Source organism: Phocoena phocoena, chromosome 8 (genome assembly GCF_963924675.1).
Source record: "Phocoena phocoena chromosome 8, mPhoPho1.1, whole genome shotgun sequence".
Lineage (NCBI taxonomy): Eukaryota > Metazoa > Chordata > Mammalia > Artiodactyla > Phocoenidae > Phocoena > Phocoena phocoena.
This window is the reverse complement of record NC_089226.1, coordinates 98,914,937-98,937,401: the sequence shown is the minus strand read 5'-3', so window position 1 is coordinate 98,937,401 and position 22,465 is coordinate 98,914,937. Positions and strand designations below refer to the sequence as shown.

The window sequence follows — 22,465 nt, the reverse complement described above, 5'->3', positions numbered from 1 at the left end:
TATTATAATCAGGAATTATGTACTGTTTTATGTTCTACATTTTCTCCTTTTATTTTAGTATTCTCCTGTGTATGTGTGTGTGTGTCATAGTTACTATGTTAATGGTTCCTAGAGTTGCAGCATACTAAGAGATCATAATTTATGTAATCTTATCCTAGTGCTAGACATCAAGATTGTGTCTTGTTTGTTCCTATTTGTTAATGTTGTTTTATAAAATTATTCTTTAGAACTTGTTTTCTCTGTTTGAATTGTTCAACATTTTACAAACATTTCCAATAAGGCAAAGGCTGGGTCTGAACTGTGGACTTTGCCCTTTGCCAAAGCTAAAAGCTCACCCTGACTGTACAGTGTTCTAGAGCCTCTTCAGGTTTCAGTCTACCCTATTAACTGGACAGTATGTTTGTTGTTGGCGGTGGTGGTACTTTCCACTGTGTGTGTGTGTGCATGCCTATATGTAGAGCAGTCTCACATTATGTGATTTGAAGTATTATAACAATGTTACAACCCCAGAAATTTGGCATCAAGCTCATTTTGCCTCTTCTGCTTCATTTTACCTCTTACGAGATGCTTCTGGATAAAAGGTCACATTTGCCTCTCGGAACATGAGACTTCCACTACCCTGAGGCTCTCAAGGAGATGGAGCCAATGTCTGGAGACATTTATGTTTTTCACAATTGAGAGTGGAGGTGTTACTACTGATGGCTAGTGGGTAGAGGCCAGGGACATTACTGTATGTTCTACAGTACACAGAATTGCTTCCCACAGCGAAGAATTGTCTGGGCTGAAATAGAAGTAGTGCTAAATGTAAGGAACCCTGCTCTAAACTGATCAAGAAGGTTTTAAAAAGAGCATGAATTACAAGTACAGTGTCATCATGAAAAGGTAAATTAAAACCACAATGAGATAACTCTTCACATCCATAGTTTAGCTAAAATTTAAGAGACCAGCAGTCCGAAAATGATACAAAAGAACTTATTTACAAAACAGAAACAGACTCACAGACTTAGAAAACAAATTTATGGTTACCCCAGGGGAAAGGTGTGGGCGGAGGGATAAATTAGAAGTTTGGGATTAGCAGATACATGCTATTACATATAAAACAGATAATCAACAAGGACCTACTGTATAGCACAGGGAACTCTACTCAATATTCTGTAATAATTTATATGGGAAAAGAATCTGAATAAGAATAAATATATGTATATGTATAACTGAGTCAGTTTGCTGTACACCTGAAAGCAACACAACACTGTAAGTCAAATACATTCCAATATAAAATAAATTTTTTAAAAATAATAATAAATTAAAAGATAAAAAGACCAACAGTCCAAAGCATTGTTGAAGTGTGGAGTAATTGGAACTCTCATGATTTGCTGGTAGGAATGTAAAATGAAAGAACTACTTAGAAAACACTGTTTAGCCGTTTCTTACATAGTTAAACATATACTTTCCATTCAATCCAGCTATTCCACTCCCAGGTATTTACCTGAGATAAGTGAAAACATATAACCACTACAAAGCTTTTACATGAATATCCATTGTAGTTCTACTTATTATAGCCAAAAAAGGAAAGAAAAGAAACAACCCAAACACCTATCAACAGATGGATGGATAAATAAATTGTAGTATATTTCTACAATGAAATAATACTCAGAAATAAAAATTAACAAACAACTGTTACGTGATCAAATTGTTTTAATCTTAACGTCATTATACCACATGTAAAGTACATAGTATGATTACATTATATTCAATATAAGGCAAACTAATCCATAGTGATAGCTGACCAGTTCTTGAGTAGGCTAGCAGTGGAGAGCAACTGACTACAAAGAGAAATCAAGAAACACAGGGCATGAAGGAAATGTTCTATATCGGAAAGGTGGTGATGGTTTCATAGGCATATACATGTGTCAAACCCATAGAATTGTACCCTACATATGCTTTTAATTATGCCCATTTAAATTATTCAACAATAAATGTAGTTTTAAAAGATATAACCACAGCTATAGTAATGCTGTCAAAGACTCTCCTCTCGTCAAACCAATAAGTGAACATAGGGAACAAAATGGCCTGTTGGTCCCCAAAGAACTGGAGACCACCTGGTAGTGTGGGGCAGGATATACACATGGAAAAGTCAAGAATATTCACTCATTCAAGCAATCTCAAATCTGTTCACACAGCAGGTTCCAAAAGGTAAATGAGATCTTTGGAACCATAAGCATTTTCCCATTGAAAGTAAGAAACACTGGTTCCATCTCTACAAGTCTGTATCTTAACTGACCATGCCAAAGGGCATGTGTTCCTAAAAAGAAGAAAGCCAAGAACATGCTGGACAGAGATCTGGAAAGGTAAAGTACCTCAGCACAAAAGGACTAAGTACATCAATCTACATTTTTCCTGCTTCCTTCAGGGAATGATAATAATAATGACGTATTAATATTATTCTCTGCTAGGCACTCTGCTAAGAGTTTTACATGCACTTTTTCATTCATTTGGTGCCAGTGCGTGGATTACTTCATTTCATCCTCACGTCTATGATTTTTCCCAGGGCACTATTCTAACTGAAGACGCTCATATCGTGGTCTGTGTTTAAGTTACATCCCATTCCTTCAATACAGAAGAACAACCCAATGGACTGATTTGAATTACTGTGTAGTTAACGGCCAGGGACAATATTAATAATAACAATAATAAAAATAATAACATTTTGAGTTAATATATGCTGGAAATTTTTCTATGCACTTAATATGTATTAATTCATTTAATTCTCACAGCAATTTTCTAAGATAGGATCTCTTTCCAGAGGATTTATTAATGAGGAAACCAAGGAACAAGGAAGTCAAGTAACTTTTTGAAGATTACATAGCTTGTTAGTGGTGACATTGGGATAATCATGGACAAAGATGCACTTGCATGTTTAAAGAATGCGTTTGTTCGACGTGACCGACGGGGTTTAATTTCCAAAATATACAAACGGCTCATACAACTCTATAACAACAACAACCAAAAAAAAAAACCCAATCGAAAAATGGGCAGAAAACCTAAATAGACAATTCTCCAAAGAAGAAATACAAATGGTCAATAGGCACATGAAAAGACGCTCAACATCACTAATCATTAGAGAAATGCAAATCAAAACTACAATGAGATATCACCTCACACCAGTCAGAATGGCCACCATTAAAACTTTACAAATAACAAATGCTGGAGAGAATGTGGAGAAAAGGCAACCCTTGTACACTGTTGGTGGGAATGTAAGTTGGTACAGCCACTATGGAAAACAGTATGGAGGTTCCTTAGAAAACTAAAAATAGAATTACCATATGATCCAACAATCCCACTCCTGGGCATATATCCAGAGAAAACTCTAATTCAAAAAGATACGGGCACCCCTATGTTCATAGCAGCACTATTCACAATAACCAAGACATGGAAACAACCTACATGTCCATTGACAGATGAATGGATAAAGCAGATGTGGTACATATAGACAATGGAATACTACTCAGCCATAAAAAAGAATAAAATAATGCCATTCGCAGCAACATAGGTGCAAATAGAGATTATTACACTAAGTGAAGTAAGTCAGAAAGAGAAAGACAAATACCATATGATATCACTTCTATGTGGAGTCTAAAATATGACACAAATGAACCTATTTATGAAACAGAAACAGACTCACAGACATAGAGAACAGACTTGTGGTTGCCAAGGGGGACAGGGCAAGGGGAGGGATGGAGTGGGAGGTTGGGGTTAGCAGATGTAAACTATTATATACAGAATGGATAAACAACAAGGTCCTACTGTATAGCACAGGGAACTATATTCAATATCCTATGATAAACCACAATGGAAAAGAATATTTTTAAATGTATATATATATATATATATATATATATATATGTGAATCACTTTGCTGTACAGCAGAAATTAACACAGCATTGTAAATCAACTATACTTCAATTTAAAATATGTTTGTTAAAATATATGTGTCTTTAATGACTAAAATGCAGGGTAGTATAAGAAAGTGAAGCGAAAATTATTAGAAAGAGGATGCTGTGCTTTCTGCCCATCTCATCCTTCCTTGGAGTTGGTGAGGACTTTAATGACAGTGACACCAATAAAAGGCACTGAAGAAGGGCTTGGACGTAGGTATTAGGATAGAATCTTCGGCGCTTGTTTCTTTGTGTCTTCTATGAGGTGGCCCCTTCAGGACTTTTATGATGCCCTTCTAAACTCCTGTCCTTCATAGTAAGGCTAGAAATCTATGGTGACTATACTTTCTCCCCCTCTCCCAAAGCAGTTTTCTAGGCAAATTTATCTCACCTGTTATCTTCTGAGGTTCAGGTAAATGTGTGCCAATCTATTTCTATTGGTTCAGTATCTCCTCATTCCTGGCTGCTTCTTGGTCTTCTCTCCAGGCTAAGGTACCTGCCAAGATGCTCCACTTACAGGGTCCACAGATGTTGCAGATGCTAGAAAAGTACTTAAGGAAGAGCCTCCCTGAGGCCTTAAAGGTGAGCATGGGACATTCTTAGGGAACCAAATGGTTGCATCTTCTTGTAATAGAGGTGAGAAAGAGAATGAGCTTTTACTGAGCACCCATTCTGTGGCAGGAACTCACTCATGCTGCATCTCACATAGCACCTCTTGGCAAGGGAGGTCTATTATACTCATGTCCCAGAAGAGGAAACAGGTCTCAGTAATATGACTTGTCTGATACTTTTAAGTGGCAAAGAAAAAAACGCTTTCTGCAGACTCAAAAACATTTCCTTGACTTCTCTTTAAAAGGTTGATCTAAGTACATACTAATTTTTAAACATTTGCGCCCAAGGCAAGGTTAACCACCATGTACCTTCTTGGAACATTTAATAGGTCAACTCCTATTTCTTTGAAATCCAAAAGATTATGCACTATCCATGGAGGAGACCTAGAAATAATCATATACTATTCATTTTTTTATTGCAGCAATATTTGTTACAAAGTGGCTGGATTTATGCACATTTTATTTATATTTTCATTTTTAACATTCAGAGGATTGATGAAACGAGTAAAATGCTTTCCTTTCCTTTTTTATTTTTTGGCCATGCATCTTGTGGAATCTTAGTTCCCCGACCCAGGATTGAACCCAAGCCCTCGACGGTGAAAGCGTGGAGTCCTAACCACTGGACCGCCAGGGAAGTCCCTAAACTGCTTTTTAAAAGCTCCTTTTACACCTAAAGATAGACGCTTAAGTCACATGCAACCACTGCCCAGCACCGGCACCAGTGGGGACCTCGAGGTCAGAACAACGCCAGTGCAGTTCCTTAGTGGCAAGAGAAAGCACTTATAGCCCTTACCTCATCCCAGCCACTCGGCTTTATCTGTGAACTCATATAAACTTCAAAACTCCCATATGAGGAGGATGTCACTCTTCTCCCTATGTTGTAGATGATGCATCTGACCAAGGAAACTTAAATAACTTGCCCAACTGGTTACTGTTGAGGCCAGAAATATAATCCATTTACCCAATTTCAACTCACCTGAGCCTACCTGTATGCTTTGAGCAAAATAGGCCCTCCACTTCAGATGCTGTTAAGAATGAGGAGAAACTGGATCTCTCATGTATTGTTGGCGGGAATGTGAGACGGTTACAGCCACTCTTGAAAAGCAATTTGTAAGTTTCTAACTAATCTTGCAACCAGCACACAACCAGCAATTACAATCCTGCACGTTTGCCCCAGACAAATACAAGTTTATTTTCACACAAAACTATGTACGTGAATGTCTATAACAACCTTATCCATAACAGTCAAAAGCCGAAAACTACTCAGATGTCCTTCCATAGACGAATGGCTAAACGAACGGTGGTCCATCCATACTGTGGAATGCTACTAAATGACAAAGAAGAAATGACCTATTGATACCTGCAACAATCTGGACGAAGCTCCAGAAAAGTATGCTGAGTAAAAAAAAAGCCAATCCCAAGGGATGACATGCTACATGAGTCCATAAATATAAAATTCTTGAAATAACAAAAGTATAGAAACGGAGAAGAGATTGATGGTTGCTGGAGGTGAAGGAGGACGTGAGCAGTGGAGGGTAATGGGTGTGACTCTAAAGAGCAATACGAGTGATCGTTGTGATGATGAAACTCTTCCACATCGTGACCGTATCAATGTCAAAACCCTGGTTGTGGTATTCTACGGGCACAGAGACACTAGGTCTCTGCACTTTACCAAGTTCACACAGTAAGTAGCCAGGGTTTTATTCCCGGCAGGTTAACCCTTGAAGCCAAGTAATAACCATTATGCTCATCCACTGGGCATAACGCCTTGGACATGGGTCGATAAAGTTACATATTTCAATTTCTATTATTAGTTTTGTCAAGAACATGCACCCTAATCCTACCGTGGGAGTTAGGCTGATGACAGTGACATCGCATTGGTTCTGTGGCTGAAAGGGCAGACTCAGCATCCAGCCTGCCTGGGTCTGTGCCTGCCTCTTCCACCGTCAAGCTGTATGTCAACACCACATCACTTAACTTTTACAGGCTTTGGTTTTCTCATACAAAAAGGGAGTAATGAGGGACTTCCCTGGTGACCCACAGTTAGGACTTGGTGCTTTCACTGTCCAGGGCCTGGGTTCGATCCCTGGTGGGGGAACTGAGATCCCACAAGCCACGCAGCCAAAAAAAAAAGAAGGGAGTAATGAGAGCTCTAACCTCTTGGGGTTATTGTCGGGATGAGAAGACTTTATGTTGAACAGGTGGAACTGTGCCTTGCACACAGAGAAGCTATGCAAATATTAGCCACTGTTATTACAGATCAGACCACAAATTTACAGTGGGGTGAATTGTGGATGAATCTTACGTGAGGCTAATGCTTTGAAAGGCCTGGCATAATTTGGGGTGAGTTGAATCCATTCACCTTCCTCAATCTTAACCATTTGTAAACCATCCTTTTACTCTGGGAAAGAGAAAGGTAAGCATTCTACGGGTAGACTATCTGGCTTTATTTTTATTTGCTATAAAAGGACCAAAGAGACAATTGTCCCTGACCTTTAATTACTATAGCCTCCACTTATTGGTAGGAAATATTTACCTTTACCAGAGGATAATTTAAAAATATATGTTAAAAAGCCTTAAACATGTAGATAGCTTTAGGCCCAGCAATCTCCCTTCTAAAAACATTCCCTAAGCAAATATCAGGTACACAGGCAAAGATTTCTGCAAAAAGATATTCTTTGAAGGGTCATTGTTTACACTGAAAAGTTGGAAACACCTGGAGTGGAGTGTATCTGATATTTTTCATTTTTTGTGAAGTTTGTTGTGTGTGTACATGAATAGAAGGAAATTTATTAAAGATTTTATTAAATTCTACAATGGGAGAGTTCATAACTTTTATTCATAAGTTTCATTGGTCTGATTTTTTTGTTTTGTTTTTTTTTTTTTTGCTGTATGCGGGCCTCTCACTGTTGTGGCCTCTCCCATTGCGGAGCACAGGCTCCGGACGCGCAGGCTCAGCGGCCATGGCTTACGGGCCCAGCCGCTCCGCGGCATGTGGGATCCTCCCAGACCGGGGCACGAATCCGTGTCCCCTGCATCGGCAGGTGGACTCCCAACTACTGCGCCACCAGGGAAGCCCTATATGAATATTTTTTAAAGATATATTTATTGGGGCAAAAACTAGAACCTAAAACACGGTCTTCAGAAATTCTCATTAGGTGCCTTCCAATCAAAAAATTTCATTATTTCATAGAAATAAACCTTGTCCTGATCAAACGAGGCACTTTGCCATCCCTTCCTAATAAGCTGACCCTCTCACTTTGTCCGGATACTGCAGGTTTATGGGACCGTCTTCCACATGAATCAGGGAAACCCTTTCAAGCTACAGGCCCTGGTGGACAGGTGGCCTGATTTTAAAACAGTGGTTATCCGCCCTCAGGAGCAGGTAAGGTGCCAGATGTGGAATGAATATGCATGTATGTTCGTATTTGCTATGTGCTTACCATGCACCTGGCAATGTGGTAGACCCTGGGATTATAGAAATGAATCGAGGTGTTGGTTAACAAGTCCTTGTCCTCAAAAAGCCCACAGCCTGGAGGAGATTATGGATAAATCCACAGGTAAATTACAGCGTCGTGTGAAACAGGCAGGATCAAAACACAGATAGCATCCTGCCGCTGCTTTAGACCAAACACACTTTGTCATTTCTTGCACTCAGTTTGTGGGAATAGAGGCAACCAGTGGGAGGTTGTGGTAATGTAGGATTATGTAGATGGTCACTTTTGTTAAAGGTATCAAAGGAGTATTTCCCAGGCTAGAATTCTGCATTGTAATAAATGAAACCCATTTTAAACCCTTAACCCAAGGGGGAAAAAATATTTCCTACCTTTTAAAAACACCAGTTTTGAAACTACACCAACTCATTCATGCTAACTCAAAACTTCTCATTGTGATACTGTCTTCCCATTGAGATAGTGCAGGGTGTTATAACCTACTGTCATCAATAAAGCAAATAAAACAGGGCAGGAAAAAGACTATATGTGGTAGAGGTTGCAGGGAGAGGATCAGAAATGCTTCTTAGTAGAAATTTTACCAAAACTGGATGTTGAAGGCAAATAAGATTTTTTACATGGTGGCGGGGAAGGACTGCCCTCAAAGCAGAGAAAATAGTAGTTGCAAGCCATAAGGTCTGAAATAACAGAGTGAACTAAGGAAAATTGAGGAGCAAATGACATAGTTGGAATTGTTGTTTACATATTGTATGATAATGTTTTAATTAGTGAAATTGAATAGTTAAGACATTTCAAAAATAAAACATATAATGATATTTTAAAATATTAAGTAAAAATCTAAACTTTTAATGTAAATGTATTTTATAGAACTTATATAGAAGTGATATTGGTAAGAAATATTATTCAAAATAACCAAATTAAATAATCTGAAAATGAAGACTTTTAATTATTGATAGAAACCTGAGCTACTTTCAAAAATACAGTCTTAAAAATAAGATTTGTCCAGCTTTACGAGCGATTATTGACATATAAGATTTTGTAAGTATAACATGTACAATGTGTAGATTTGATACACATATATCATTAAATGATTCCCACCATAGCTTTAGCTAACACTCCATCAGGTCACGTAATTACCGTTTCTTTTTTTTGGTGAAAACATTCAAGATCTACTTTCTTAGAGACTTTCAAGTACAGTTGACCCTTGAACAACATGGGCTTGAACTGCACAGGTCCACTTATATGCGGATTCTTTTCAATAATTACACGCTACAGTACGACACCATCTGAGGATGGTTGAATCTGTGGATGCAGAACAGGAGATACAAGGGCTGACTGTAAAGCTATATGCAGATTTTCAATTGCATGGAGCGTTGGAGTCCATAACCCCTGCATTGTTCAAGGGTCAACTGTATATAATACAGCCTTGTTAACTATAATCCCCATACTGTATATTAGATCCTCAGAATTTATTTATCTGGTACAATAAATTTATTTATCTGGTACAAACTAGAAGTTTGTACCTTTTGATATCTCCGCATTTCCCCCACCTAGGCCTCCCCAGCCTCTAGTAACCACCATCCAACTCTCTGTATCTATGATTCAGCTTTTTAAGATTCCACACATAAAGAAGATCATACAGTATTTGTCTTCCTCTGTCTGACTTATTTCACTTAGCATAATGCCTACAAGGTCTATCCGTGTTGGCACAAATGGCAGGAGTTACTTCTTTCTTGTGGCTGACTGAAATTCCATTGTAAAGATATGCCACATTTTCTTTATCCATTCATTTTTTTCCCCATATTTTGGCTATTGTGAATAACGTTGCAATGAACATGGAGTGCAGGTATCTCTTTGAGATCCTGTTTTCATTTGCTTTGGCTATATACCCAGAATGGGATTCCTGATTCATATGACAGTTCTATTTTTAATTTTTGGAGGAACCTCCATACTGTTTACATAGTGGCTACACCAATTTACCTTCCCATCAACAGTGCACAGGGCTCCCTTTTCTCCAGAGCTTCCCCAGTACTTGTTATCTCTTGTCCTTTTCTTTCTTTTTTTTTTTAAATTAATTAATTTATTTGTATGTTTATTTTTGGCTGTGTTGGGTCTTCGTTTCTGTGCGAGGGCTTTCTCTAGTTGCGGCAAGCGGGGGCCACTCTTCATCGCGGTGCGCGGGCCTCTCACTATCGTGGCTTCTCTTGTTGCGGAGCACAGGCTCCAGCCGCGCAGGCTCAGTAGTTGTGACTCACGGGCCCAGTTGCTCCGCAGCATGTGGGATCCTCCCAGACCAGGGCTCGAACCCATGTCCCCCGCACCGGCAGGCAGACCCCCAACCACTGCGCCGCCAGGGAAGCCCAGCTCTTGTCCTTTTGATGATAACCATTCTGGTATGTATGTGGTCTTGATTTGCATTTACCTGATAATTAGTTATGTAAAGCATTTTTTCATGTATCTGTTGGCCATTTGTATGTCAATTCCTCTGCCCATTTTTTTTTTTTTTTTTTTTTTTTTTTTTTTTTTGCGGTACGCGGGCCTCTCACTGTTGTGGCCTCTCCCGTTGCGGAGCACAGGCTCCGGACGCGCAGGCTCAGCGGCCATGGCTCACGGGCCCAGCCGCTCCGCGGCACGCGGGATCCTCCCAGACCGGGGCACGAAGCCGTGTCCCCTGCATCGGCAGGCGGACTCTCAACCACTGCGCCACCAGGGAAGCCCCCTCTGCCCATTTTTAATGGGATTGTGTGGGGTTTTTTATATTATATTGTATGAGTTTTTAAAATATGTTTTGGGTACTAATCCCTTATCTGATATGTGATTTGAAAGTATTTTCTCCCATTTGATAGGTGTCTCTTCATTTTGTTGATTTTTTCTTTTGCTGTGCAGAAGCTTTTTAGTTTGATGTAGTCCCAATTGTTGATTTTTTGCCTTCTTTACTTGTGCTTTTGGTGTCATATCCAAAACATCATTGCCAAGACCAGTGTCAAGGAGCTTTATCTCTATATTTTCTTCTAGGTTTTTAAAGTTTCAGTACTTATGTTTAAGGCTTCAGTCCATTTTGAGTTAACTTTTTGAGTGGTGTAAGATTCGTTCTTCTGCAAGTGCTTATTAAGCTTTCCCAATACCATTTATTAAAGAGACTTCTTTCCTGATTGAGTGTTCTTGGCTCCCTTGTCAAATATTAGTTGATCATATATGTGAAAGCTTATTTCTGGGCTCTCAATTCCATTCGTCTATGTGTCTATTTTCATGCCAATACCTTACTGTTTTGATTTCTACAGCTTTGTAGTATAGTTTGAAATCAGAAAGTATGAAGCCTCCATATTTGTTCTTATTTCTCAGGATTGCTTTGTCTAGTCAATCTTTTGTGGTTCCATATAAGTTTTAGGATTTTTTTTTCTATTTCTGTGGAAATGCTATTGGAATTTTGATAGAGGTTGCATTGAATCTACAGATGGCTTTGGGTAATATGATTACTTTAACAAAATTAATTCTTTCAATCCATGAAACCTTAACCAATTCATTAACCATAAATCCAAATGTGTATCTTTCCATTTGTTTACGTCTTCTTCAATTTCTTTCATCAAAGTTCTGTAATAGGGCTTCCCTGGTGGCGCAGTGGTTGAGAGTCCGCCTGCCGATGCAGGGGACGCGGGTTCGTGCCCCGGTCCGGGAAGATCCCACATGCCGCAGAGCGGCTGGGCCCGTGAGCCATGGCCGCTGGGCCTGCACATCTGGAGCCTGTGCTCCGCAACAGGAGAGGCCACACCAGTGAGAGGCCCGCATACTGAAAAAAAAAAAAAAGTTCTGTAATAGCCTTCTTTTTTCTCTTGTTATCATTCTTGGCTTAAAGTCTATATTGTCTGATACAAATATAGCTATGCCTGCTGTCTTTTGGTTTCTATTTGTATGGTATGCTGTTTTCATCCCTTCACTTTGAGCCTATGCGTTTCCTTAAAGCTTAAAGTCTCGTAGGCGACATAGAGTTGATCTTTTTTTTTTTAATCCATCTAGCTACTCTATATATTTTGATTGGAGAATTGAATCAATTTACACTTAGAGTACTTATTGACAGGTAAGAACTTATTAATGCCACCCTATTGTTTTCTGCTGTTTTGTAGTCCTCTTGTTCCTTTCTTCCTCTTGCAACTTTCCTTTGTGAACTGATGATTTTCTGTGGTGGTAAACTTTGATTCTTTTCTCTTATCTTTTGTAAATCTACTGTAGGTTTTTGCTTTGTGATACCATGAGGCTTATGTAAAACATATTATAAATATAACAGTCTATTTTACTCTGATAACAATTTAACTTTGATTGCATACAAAAACTCTATCCTTTTGCTCCCTCCATTTTATATCTTTTTAATGTCACTATTTATATTTTTAATATTGGATATCCATTAACAAATTATTGTAGCTATAGATGTTTTAATGTTTTGTCCTTTAATCTTTATACTAGAGTTAAGTGGCTAAAAACCATAACATTACTATATGAGAATATTCTGAATCTGACTATATGCTTACTTTTACCAGTATGCTGTATATTTTCATATGTTTTTATGTTACTAATTAGCATCCTTTCCTTTCAGTGTGAAGAACTCCTTTTAGCATTTTTTTTTTTTTAAGAAGGAATCGGAATATTTTATTCGAGCCAAATTTGAGGATTATAACCTGGGAAGGGCATCTCAGAAAGCTCTGAGAACTGTTCCCCTTTCAGTATTTCTTATAAGGCAGGTCTTTTGGTAATGAACTTCCTCAGTTTTTGTTTGTTCGTGAAAGTTAGTGAAACATCAAAAAAAGTGTTCCAGTTCTTTCTCAAAAAAAAAAAAGAAAAAAGCTAAAAGGAGTTCTTCAAGCTGAAAGGAAAGGACGCTAATTAGTAACATAAAAACATATGAAAATATACAGCATACTGGGAAAAGTAAGCATATAGTCAGATTCAGAATACTGTCATATAGTAATATGGTTTTTAGCCACTTAACTCAAGTATAAAGATTAAAGGACAAAATATTGAAATATCTATAGCTACAATAATTTGTTAATAGATGTCCAATAAAAAACAAATATCACAAATAGTGATAGCAAGATATTAAAAATGATATCTTGCTATCTTTTCTGAAGAACAACTTTGCTGGGTAAAGTATTTTTGGTTGGCAGTTTATTTCTTTCAGCACTTTGAATATATGCCCCCATCTTCTTATGGCTTGCAAGGTCTCTGAGAAATCTGCTGATAGCCTTTTTGGGGGTTTTGACAGTTTTATTATAATGTGTCTAAGAGAGGTTCTCTTTAAGTTGACTATTTGGTGATCTATGAGCTTCATAAACTTGTATATCCAAATTTCTCTCAAGATTTGGGAAGTTCTCAGCCATTATTTCTTTAAATAAACTTTCTTCCCCCTTGGAAGTTTTTTATTATTATTATTTTTTTGCGGTACGCGGGCCTCTCACTGTTGTGGCCTCTCCTGTTGCGGAGCACAGGCTCCGGACGCGCAGGCCCAGCAGCCATGGCTCACAGGCCCAGCCGCTGCACGGCACGCAGGATCCTCCCGGACCGGGGCACAAACCCGCGTCCCCTGCATCGGCAGGCAGACTCTCAACCACTGCGCCACCAGGGAAGCCCCTTTTTCAAGCTTCTTAATGAGTTTTATGGAGGGATAGAAAAATAATTTTAAATGGATCATTTTTGCTTGGTTTGAAAATTTAAAGCAATAACTGAGTTAGGAGTAGTTTTGTTCAGGACATTTTTCATTGTTAATTGAATCAAGGAGTCCTTGACTTGATCTCATAATGTAAATAATCCTTCAATAAAATCAATACAATGAAAAAGCTAATATTTTAGTATTTAAAAGTGTCATAAGATAATGGAACCCTGAAAACGAATATGGCAATCACTAAATACAAGCATTTTGGTTGATTCTACTTTTCCCAACCCAAACAGGAGATGACGGATGACCTTGATCACTACACCAATACTTACCAAGTCTACTCCAAGGACCCTAAGAAATGTCAGGAATTCCTTGGTTTGCCAGAAGTCATCAACTGGAAGCAACATTTGCAGATTCAAAGTAAGGGAACTGGGATGTGTGCTGGCTACTGAGATCTCCCATGTCTGTATCTGTAGTGTCACTTTTCATTTTGAGTTACAGCCCTACATCCTCTATATCTTTACTCCAAGTCCTAGACACTCAGCCTGCTGTCCATTCTTTCTCTCAGCTGCCACCACTACCTCCATAGTTGTTAGTTCACAAACTTATTTGGGAGCTTCCCATGTGAAATCTGAAACCAGCCCCCATGTACATGTATGGCAAGGAGAGGCCTAAGAAAGGGGCAAACCACTTCCGATTGGTAGGTGGCAAGTTTAATAAGCAGGGGAACTTCCAGGATTGTCTCCTGCAGGAGACTGCAGGATGAGTATATCACCTCACCCACCTGCCAAAATCTTAAACATTTATATAGTGGCCTTAACTGGGTTCAGTCATGTACCCAATCCAGATATCTCAACACCACATTTCAATCTCAAGGCTGTGTCCTTGGAGCAGCTTCTGGGAGCTGGGGAGGCAAGTGGGAAGCACCTTCCAAGGAGGGGAGGGAGTGGGGAACCTCCAATTGCCTGGGTCCAGCTCATGAGTCAACAGGTAGCACGTCTTCTTGATGACCTCCTCCAACAATAGTGTATTAGAACTTGAAGACTGCAGTACATGGGGTTTACATAGGAAATCATGAATAACATAATTTCTTAATAGCTAAGGATTCGTGGTTTATTCCAGGATCTATTAGGGAGATTGAATATGGGAGCAGAGCTTTCCTTCTGTCTCATCTCCGTTTTATCATTGTCTTATTTACGAAGGAGGAATTTAGTAGTTAAGAATGTATGTGGGAATTCCCTGGCGGTCCAGTGGTTAGGACTCTGTGCTCTCACTGCCAGAGGCCCGGCCCGGGTTTGATCCCTGGTTGGGGAACTAAGATTCCGCAACAAAGATCTCCCAAGCTATTGTGCGGCCAGGAAAAAAAAAAAGTATTCTCTGGAGTCAGACTACCTAAAATTGTGACCTTGCTGGGCCTGTTAGTAGTTATGTGATCTAAGGCAAGGAACAACCTCTCTGTGGATCAGTTTCCTTATATATAAAAATGAGGATTAGGGCTTCCCTGGTGGCGCAGTGGTTGAGAGTCCTCCTGCTGATGCAGGGGACACGGGTTCCTGCCCCGGTCCGGGAAGATCCCACATGCCGCGGAGCGGCTGGGCCCGTGAGCCATGGCCACTGAGCCTGCGCGTCCAGAGCCTGTGCTCCGCAACGGGAGAGGCCACAACAGTGAGAGGCCCGCGTACCGAAAAAAAAAAAAAATGAGGATTAGAATAGTACCCAAAACATAAGCCATTTAAAGATTGAATAAGATCTTGAATGAGAAGTGCTTAGCACTATGCCTGATTTTATCTGGTTTTCAAACCATCCCCCAATAGTGACTGCAAACCACAATCATTTACGAGCTCACGATTTTGTGGGTCAGCAATTTGGACTAGACTCAGCTGGGTGACTCTTCTGCTGGTCTCCCCTCGATTCACCCGTGTAGCTGCAGTCAGCTGGGGGTTTTCAATGAGCCGGTAGGACTAAGTTAGCCGTAATCTCAAGTTTGGCTGTTAATGCTGGCTTTGTCTGTGCTGATGAAGTGGCTTGGGCGACGTATAGAAATCACAGGTTCTCAAGAGCAGAGAGAAAAGGCAAACCTCCATGCATAGTCACTTTTCAAGCTTTTTACTGATTCATATTTGCTACTTTTCTATTGGCCAAAGCAAGTTTCATGGTCAATCCCATAGTCGGTTAAGGAGAAAAAAATCAAGATAATGAAGAGGAACAAACTCAGACCACTGTAGCCGCAATCTACCGCACTGCGTGCAGAGAATTTTTCAATCCATTTTGGTTATTATCTTTATACCTCATCTCCTTTGATGGTCATAACTGTACTGTAATGTACTCAGGAATCGTAGTATTATCCCAATTTTGAATTATTTTTAAATATGAGAGTGATTTGCCATTATCCCATAGAAGTCTTTTCATGATGGGACACGAGTTTTAATAATTCGAAACCTGCAAATTTTGCAGCCGTTGGACAGCTTTTTCCTGACACTTAAAGGAACGGTGATATCTCATATAATTCATTTCCTCCATCTAGGTTCACAGTCCAGCCTGGATGATGTGATAAAAAATCTTGCGGCTATTAAATTGGGCAAGGTGAAGCAAACACAGTGCTTTCTCTATATGGTCTCTGAGACAGCAAAGAAATTGGCTACTTCCTTGCTGGATGCAAAAAACGTATCACCCAATGGTGATAAATACAAGTCCATGTAAGTCGGAAAGAAGTTGCTCTGGGGAATTCCCTAGTGGTCCAGTGGTTAGGACTCTGCACTTTCACTGCCTGCCGAGGGCAGAGGTTCAATCCCTCTGGTCTGGGAACTAATTAAGATCCCGCCCGCAGGCTGCTCGGTGCGGCAAAAAACAAAAACAAAACAAAACAACAAAGAAAGAAGCCTCGTATCTGTCACCACTGAATTAGCCAGCACATTCTAGGACAGTCGCAAAAAAGCACAACAAACTGGAGTGCCTTTAAACAGCAGAAATTTATTCTCACAGTTCTGGAGGCCAGAAGTCCCAAGTCCATGGGTTGGCGAGCCTCTGTTCCCTTCAAAGCCTCTAGGTGGGAATCCTTCCTTGCCTCTTCCAGATTCTGGTAGCTCTAGGCATTCCTTGGCTTGTGGCTTTGATACCAACCAAGGTTCTTGGCCTTCCCCAATCAATAGAAACTGATTAGAGGCCAGACAAGAAGTTCAGGTAAGGCTTTATTGGGGCCCCTGCTGCAGCAGTGGCGAGAGAGAACAAACCACAGGTTCCCTTGCTTGCTTGCTGGCTGAGGCAGGGGGTCGAGCTGGTTCCTTATATGGGGTGAGGGTAGGGGTGTGTCCAGGGGTCGGGCCAGAGGCGTGGCTTAGGTGTTTTGCCCACCCCTTTGGTGGTGGTGTGTGCAGGGGGAATGCGCAGTACCCAGCTTTTGCTCCCGACACCCTGTTTTTTGCTCCTGGCTCTTCAGAAGTGGGAATTGGGTGTTTTGGGTCTTTTTGTCCCTTTGTCCATAATTTGCCCCAAGTGCACACGCACACAGTTATTTTTAGTTTCTTATAGTTTCTTTGTGTTTTGTTGCCCGAGGAGAATTTGTCCAGGTGCAAGCAGTGTAGCACTGCAGCAAAGGGTCCCAGATCCCAGCCTGTCTCAGCTTCATCACTCTCATTTCTGAATTTGCCTTCACATGGGCTTCTCTGTGTGTGTTTGTGTCTTTTCTTCTATTATAAGGACACTTTTTATTGGATTAAAGGCCCACTAGATAATCCAGGATGATTTCATGTTGGGATCCTCAATGTACTTACACCTGCAAGGATGCTTTTTCTGAATAAGGTCACATTTTCCGGTTCCAGGTGGGCACACCTTTCGAGTGGACACACCATTCAACCCACTATACCTCTTACCTTCTCTTCCAGCTTTTGCTTTGGTCTCCTAACCATCCATTTTCTGCCAAGCAGCCAGAGTAATCTTTTTTTAAAAAAAAATGCACATTAGACCATGTTCTTCCCCTGCTTAAAAGACTCGAGTACTTCCCATCTCACTTGGAAATAATTCGGAACTCCAACGTGACCCTATAAGAGCCAACTCCCATCTACTTTTTAGACCTCATCTCCTCTCCTGCTTACTGCCCCCAACAACACTGGTCTTCCTCCTGCCACCGATCATTGTAAGCTGAGGCTTTTTTTTTTTTTTTGAATTGTATTTTATTTTTTATACAGCAGGTTCCTATTAGTTATCTATCTTATATATATTAGTGTATATATGTCAATCCCAATCTCCCACTTCATCCCACTCCCCATCCCCCTTTCCCCCACTGCTGTCCATATGTTCGTTCTCTACATCTCTGTCTCTATTTCTGCCTTGCAAACAGGTTCATCTGTACAATTTTTCTAGATTCCACATATATGCATTAATATACGATATTTGTTTTTCTCTTTCTGACTTACTTCATTCTGTATGACAGACTCTAGGTCCATCCACATCTCTACAAATGACCCAATTTCATTCCTTTTTATGGCTGAGTAATACTCCATTGTATATATGTACCACATCTTCTTTATCCATTCGTCTGTTGATGGGTATTTAGGTTGCTTCCATGACCTGGCTATTGTAAATAGTGCTGCAATGAACACTGGGGTGCGTGTGTCTTTTTGAATTATGGTTTTCTCTGGGTATATGCCCAGTAGTGGGATTGCTGGGTCATATGGTAATTTTATTTCTAGTTTTTTAAGGAACCTCCATACTGTTCTCCATAGTGGCTCTATCAATTTACATTCCCACCAACAGTGCAAGAGGGTCCCCTTTTCTCCACACCCTCTCCAGCATTTGTTGTTTGTAGACTTTCTGATGATGCCCATTCTAACCGGTGTGAGGTGATACCTCATTGTAGTTTTGATTTGCATTTCTCTATTAGTGACGTTGAGCAGCTTTTCACGTGCTTCTTGGCCATCTGTATGTCTTCTTTGGAGAAATGTCTATTTAGGTCTTCTGCCCATTTTTTGATTGGGTTGTTTGTAAGCTCAGGCCTTTTGAGTCAGCTTTTCCTTCTGCCCCCACCCCACCCAATCCTGACACACGTGACTTCTTTTGCTGTTCAGAGCTGCTCAAATGTCACCTTCCAGAGAGTCCAGGCTAGACGACTCCACCTAAAATCACTTCCCAGTTATTTTCCACACATGACCCACTTTTATTTTCTTTGTAGCACTTATGATTATTTGAAATTAGGTAATTTAGTTAACTGTCTTACTTACTGGATGTTTGAACTCTCCCCAACAACGTTGCAAACCCCACGAGAGAGAGCAGGTACCTTCCCTGTCTTGTTCACTGATAGATCTTCTACAGCTAAAACAGTATTTAATAAATGTGTTCAGTAAATTCACTTGACAAACAAATTTTTCCAATAAAGAGAATTTCAACAAATAATATATTTTCCCCCATTGATGTCCAGTCTAACACTGAATAGAACTGAACACTGATGGTGGAGATTTGAACTAAAGATGCCCAGTCCCATGGCCTTCCGTCTGTACTCCTGGGAGAGTTTTATTCACTTTGTATCAAAGAATCTCTCTGGATCCCCTTGTCTGCACTGTAGGATAAACAGGATGGGAGATATTATCCCCATTTTCCTGACAGAAAACAGACTCAGATGATGAAATAGCTTGTTCAGGTCACATGGATGGTTAAGGGCACAGTGGGCTTGAGTCTAGATCTCCTAGTTTCACCTTGTGGGCTCTTTCCAGGACACCTCCCAAAGCCCCTTTACAGCCTGCAGATGCCATCAGATTCAGTGTTCTGTGCCTTGGGGGCTGCCTGCACTTCATGTCACTGCCCCTTTCTGGACCTCAGCCTCCCCACTTGTGCAACATGGTAGCCAAGGACCTTCGGACATCAACATTTTAAGGTCTGGCTTCACTGCTTGCTAGCATGTGCTTTGGGGCACTTGTTTATATCTCTGCAACGTTTTCCTTCTGTGTAAAATAAGGATAAGAACACCTGCGCTATCTAGGTTGGAGAGTTGCAGCAGAGGCCAAATGAAATGATTGGAGCTAATTTCTGTAGAGGATTTATTATCTGCCACGTGCTTGCTCTAAGCCCCTACATCCATTGACTCATTTAAGTCTCACAATGATTCTATAAAGGAGGCGTGATTATCATCCTTATTTATTAGATGAAGAAATAGAGGAAGTGGGAAATGAAGTAATCAGCCCCAAATCACCCAAGGAGTCAGATTATGAATCCAGACAGCCTGGCTACAGAGCACTTATGCTTAAATATGCTCCTATTCCCCTCTCAGAACAATTGGGGCAGGGGACAAATAAAATACTCCGTAGTACATGTGATATTGTTACCGAGTCAAACTTGGGTCCACTTGCAGTAAAGCCAATCTACTGACACCAGGTTGTGGTGAAGGAGAGTACAGCATCTATCGCAGGGCACCAAGCAAGGAGAACGGGCAGCTCATGCTCAAAGGACTCAAACTCCCCAACGGCTTTCAGGGAAGGGGTTTTAAAGTCAGTGTGAGGGAGGTTGCTGCAGGGTTGTGGTCAGCTTGTGCACAATTCTTGGATTGGTTGGCATCAAGGTGAAGTTTCAAGCATCACCAACCTTCTGGTTTCAACCAGACTAGGGTCTATGTTCTTGAGGTCAGCTGTTTTCATCTGGTGGGGATCTGCTTCCTATAAAAACAACTTAGAAATGTGTGTCAGGCCCTTATCAATATCTTGCAGAGAACTGTGAGTTCAGTGATTCTGCCATGTGGCAGATTTATAGTCTAAATTGTTACCAGTTTCTCAGCCCAACAGCTCTTCTGTTTCTAGATCTTCACATTTTCTAATCATTAATTCTGTTAACCTTTTGACACTCAAGGGAGGCCTGGGAGACTAAAGCAAAAGGTTTTCATTTCAAAGGACAGGGATAAACAGGCTTGTATATAGTTTCAATATTACGGGCTATTCTTCCCCCTTGTTCCCAATAGCCATCAAAAGGTGTTGAAACTCTCATCCCTGGATCCTACCCACGCTGCCTTGGTGAATAAATTCTGGCATTTTGGTGGCAATGAGAGGAGCCAGCGGTTCATCGAGCGCTGTATCCGGACCTTCCCCACCTTCTGCGTGCTGGGGCCTGAGGGGACCCCTGTATCCTGGGCCCTGATGGACCAGACAGGAGAGCTGCGGATGGCAGGCACCATACCTGAGTACCGGGCCCAGGGCCTCATCACCTACCTCATCTATGTCCAGGTTCAGGCTCTAGACAAACTTGGCTTCCCCATGTATTCCCATGTAGATAGGGCCAATCACATCATGCAAAAACTGAACTTCAAGCTGCAGAATATCTCTGTGCCCTGTGACTGGAACCAGTGGAACTTTGTGCCTCTGTGAAGCAGACCTGAACACAAGACAGTATTGAATGGACGGGGCATGTGGCTGGAGGAGCTGATGGGTGATGGAGAGAGGAGAGAGGGAATAAAATGTAATCAATGGTAATGAAGGGTCCTGAGCTCTGAGGAAGCAGTGATGGGTAGTGAACAGGATAGCCTCAGTCTCTGTGCTCAAATACCTCCCAGGATTCCCTTAGTTTCCTCAGTAGGAAACAGGCCAGGCACCCCAGCTGTCTGGCTGGTACAGCTCCTACACTTCCAGCATCCTAGTCATGCTTTATACTTAGTTGCATGTTTTTCTGCATTGTTCTTCCTGGAACTGCTTCCTCACTGACCCTTTCCAATTTGCCAGAAGGATTGTAATAATTTGTGGGTTCTAGGACTTTTTCCCTCTGGCTTTCTATGTGTTGTTTTTAATTGACTATAGAGTCACATGTCTTCTGAGTAGCTCTTTGAATATCCTCCTTTCCCAGGCCACTTCTTAAGCCTTGTATTATAATCACATGAAATATACTATACACACATACCATACATTTCTATATCTATAGATATAGATGGTGTGTGTGTGTGTATAATGCAGCAGAGATAATTAAAACAAAAAGACTGACTGACATTAATATCTTCTTTTGCAACTCCTACTTCAGGAAAGAGATACTAACGTTGTTTCTGTCCTCTGAAATTGCACAAGGTGAGAGCTGGGAGTTTCAGATTTACTGGGGGCTTACTGAGGACTAGCCTGGGAAACAGTTTCTCAGATAGCTCTGAGGAACTCCTCTAAAGAGGTAAGGGGGAAAAGAATGGTACAAATGAACTTATTTACAAAATAGAAACACAGACTCACAGATTTAGAGAAGGAATTTATGGTTACTGGGGTGGGGTGGGGTGGGGTGGGGGAGGGGGAAGAGCGGGAGAGGGGATGTTTAGGGAGCTTGGGATTGACGTGTACACACTGCTATATTTAAAATGGATAATCAGTCCTAGCCATGGCAATCAGAGAAGAAAAAGCAATAAAAGTAATAAAAATTGGAAATGAAGAAGTAAAACTGTCACTATTTGCCAGTGACATGATACTATACATAGAAAATCCTAAAGATGCCACCAGAAAACTACTAGAACTAATCAATGAATTTGGAAAGGTTGCAGGATACAAAATTAATGCACAGAAATCTCTGGCATTCCTACACACCAACAACGAAAAATCAGAAAGAGAAATTAAGAAATCACTCCCATTTACCATTGCAAGAAAAAGGATAAAATATCTAGGAATAAACCTGCTTAAGGAGGCGAAAGACTTGTAATCAGAAAATGATAAAACACTGATGAAAGAAATCAAAGATGACATAAACAGATGGAGAAATATACAATGTTGTTGGATTGGAAGAATCAATATTGTGAAAATGACTATACTGCCCAAAGCAATCTGCAGATTCAGTGCAATTCCTATCAAACTACCAATGGTATTCTTCACAGAATTAGAACAA

General features: G+C 40.6%; 1 protein-coding gene across 1 annotated transcript; it reads left to right on the top strand.

Moving 5' to 3' along the window:
- Nucleotides 1-4,439: 4,439 nt before the first annotated feature.
- LOC136126576 (glycine N-acyltransferase-like) lies at nt 4,440-20,985 on the top strand. The gene is made up of 5 exons (XM_065881822.1): nt 4,440-4,517; nt 7,824-7,931; nt 13,936-14,062; nt 16,167-16,338; nt 20,583-20,985. Exons 1-5 carry the CDS (start codon nt 4,440-4,442, stop codon nt 20,983-20,985), a joined length of 888 nt encoding a protein of 295 aa, XP_065737894.1.
- Nucleotides 20,986-22,465: the final 1,480 nt, after the last annotated feature.

Bases quoted from the DNA above. Each gene is read 5' to 3' on its own strand.
- LOC136126576 (XM_065881822.1), top strand. From the start codon at position 4,440: ATGCTCCACTTACAGGGTCCACAGATGTTGCAGATGCTAGAAAAGTAC. The intron at 4,518-7,823 runs GTGAGCATGGGA...CGGATACTGCAG, and splicing joins GCCTCCCTGAGGCCTTAAAG to GTTTATGGGACCGTCTTCCA. The intron at 14,063-16,166 runs GTAAGGGAACTG...TCCTCCATCTAG, and splicing joins GCAACATTTGCAGATTCAAA to GTTCACAGTCCAGCCTGGAT.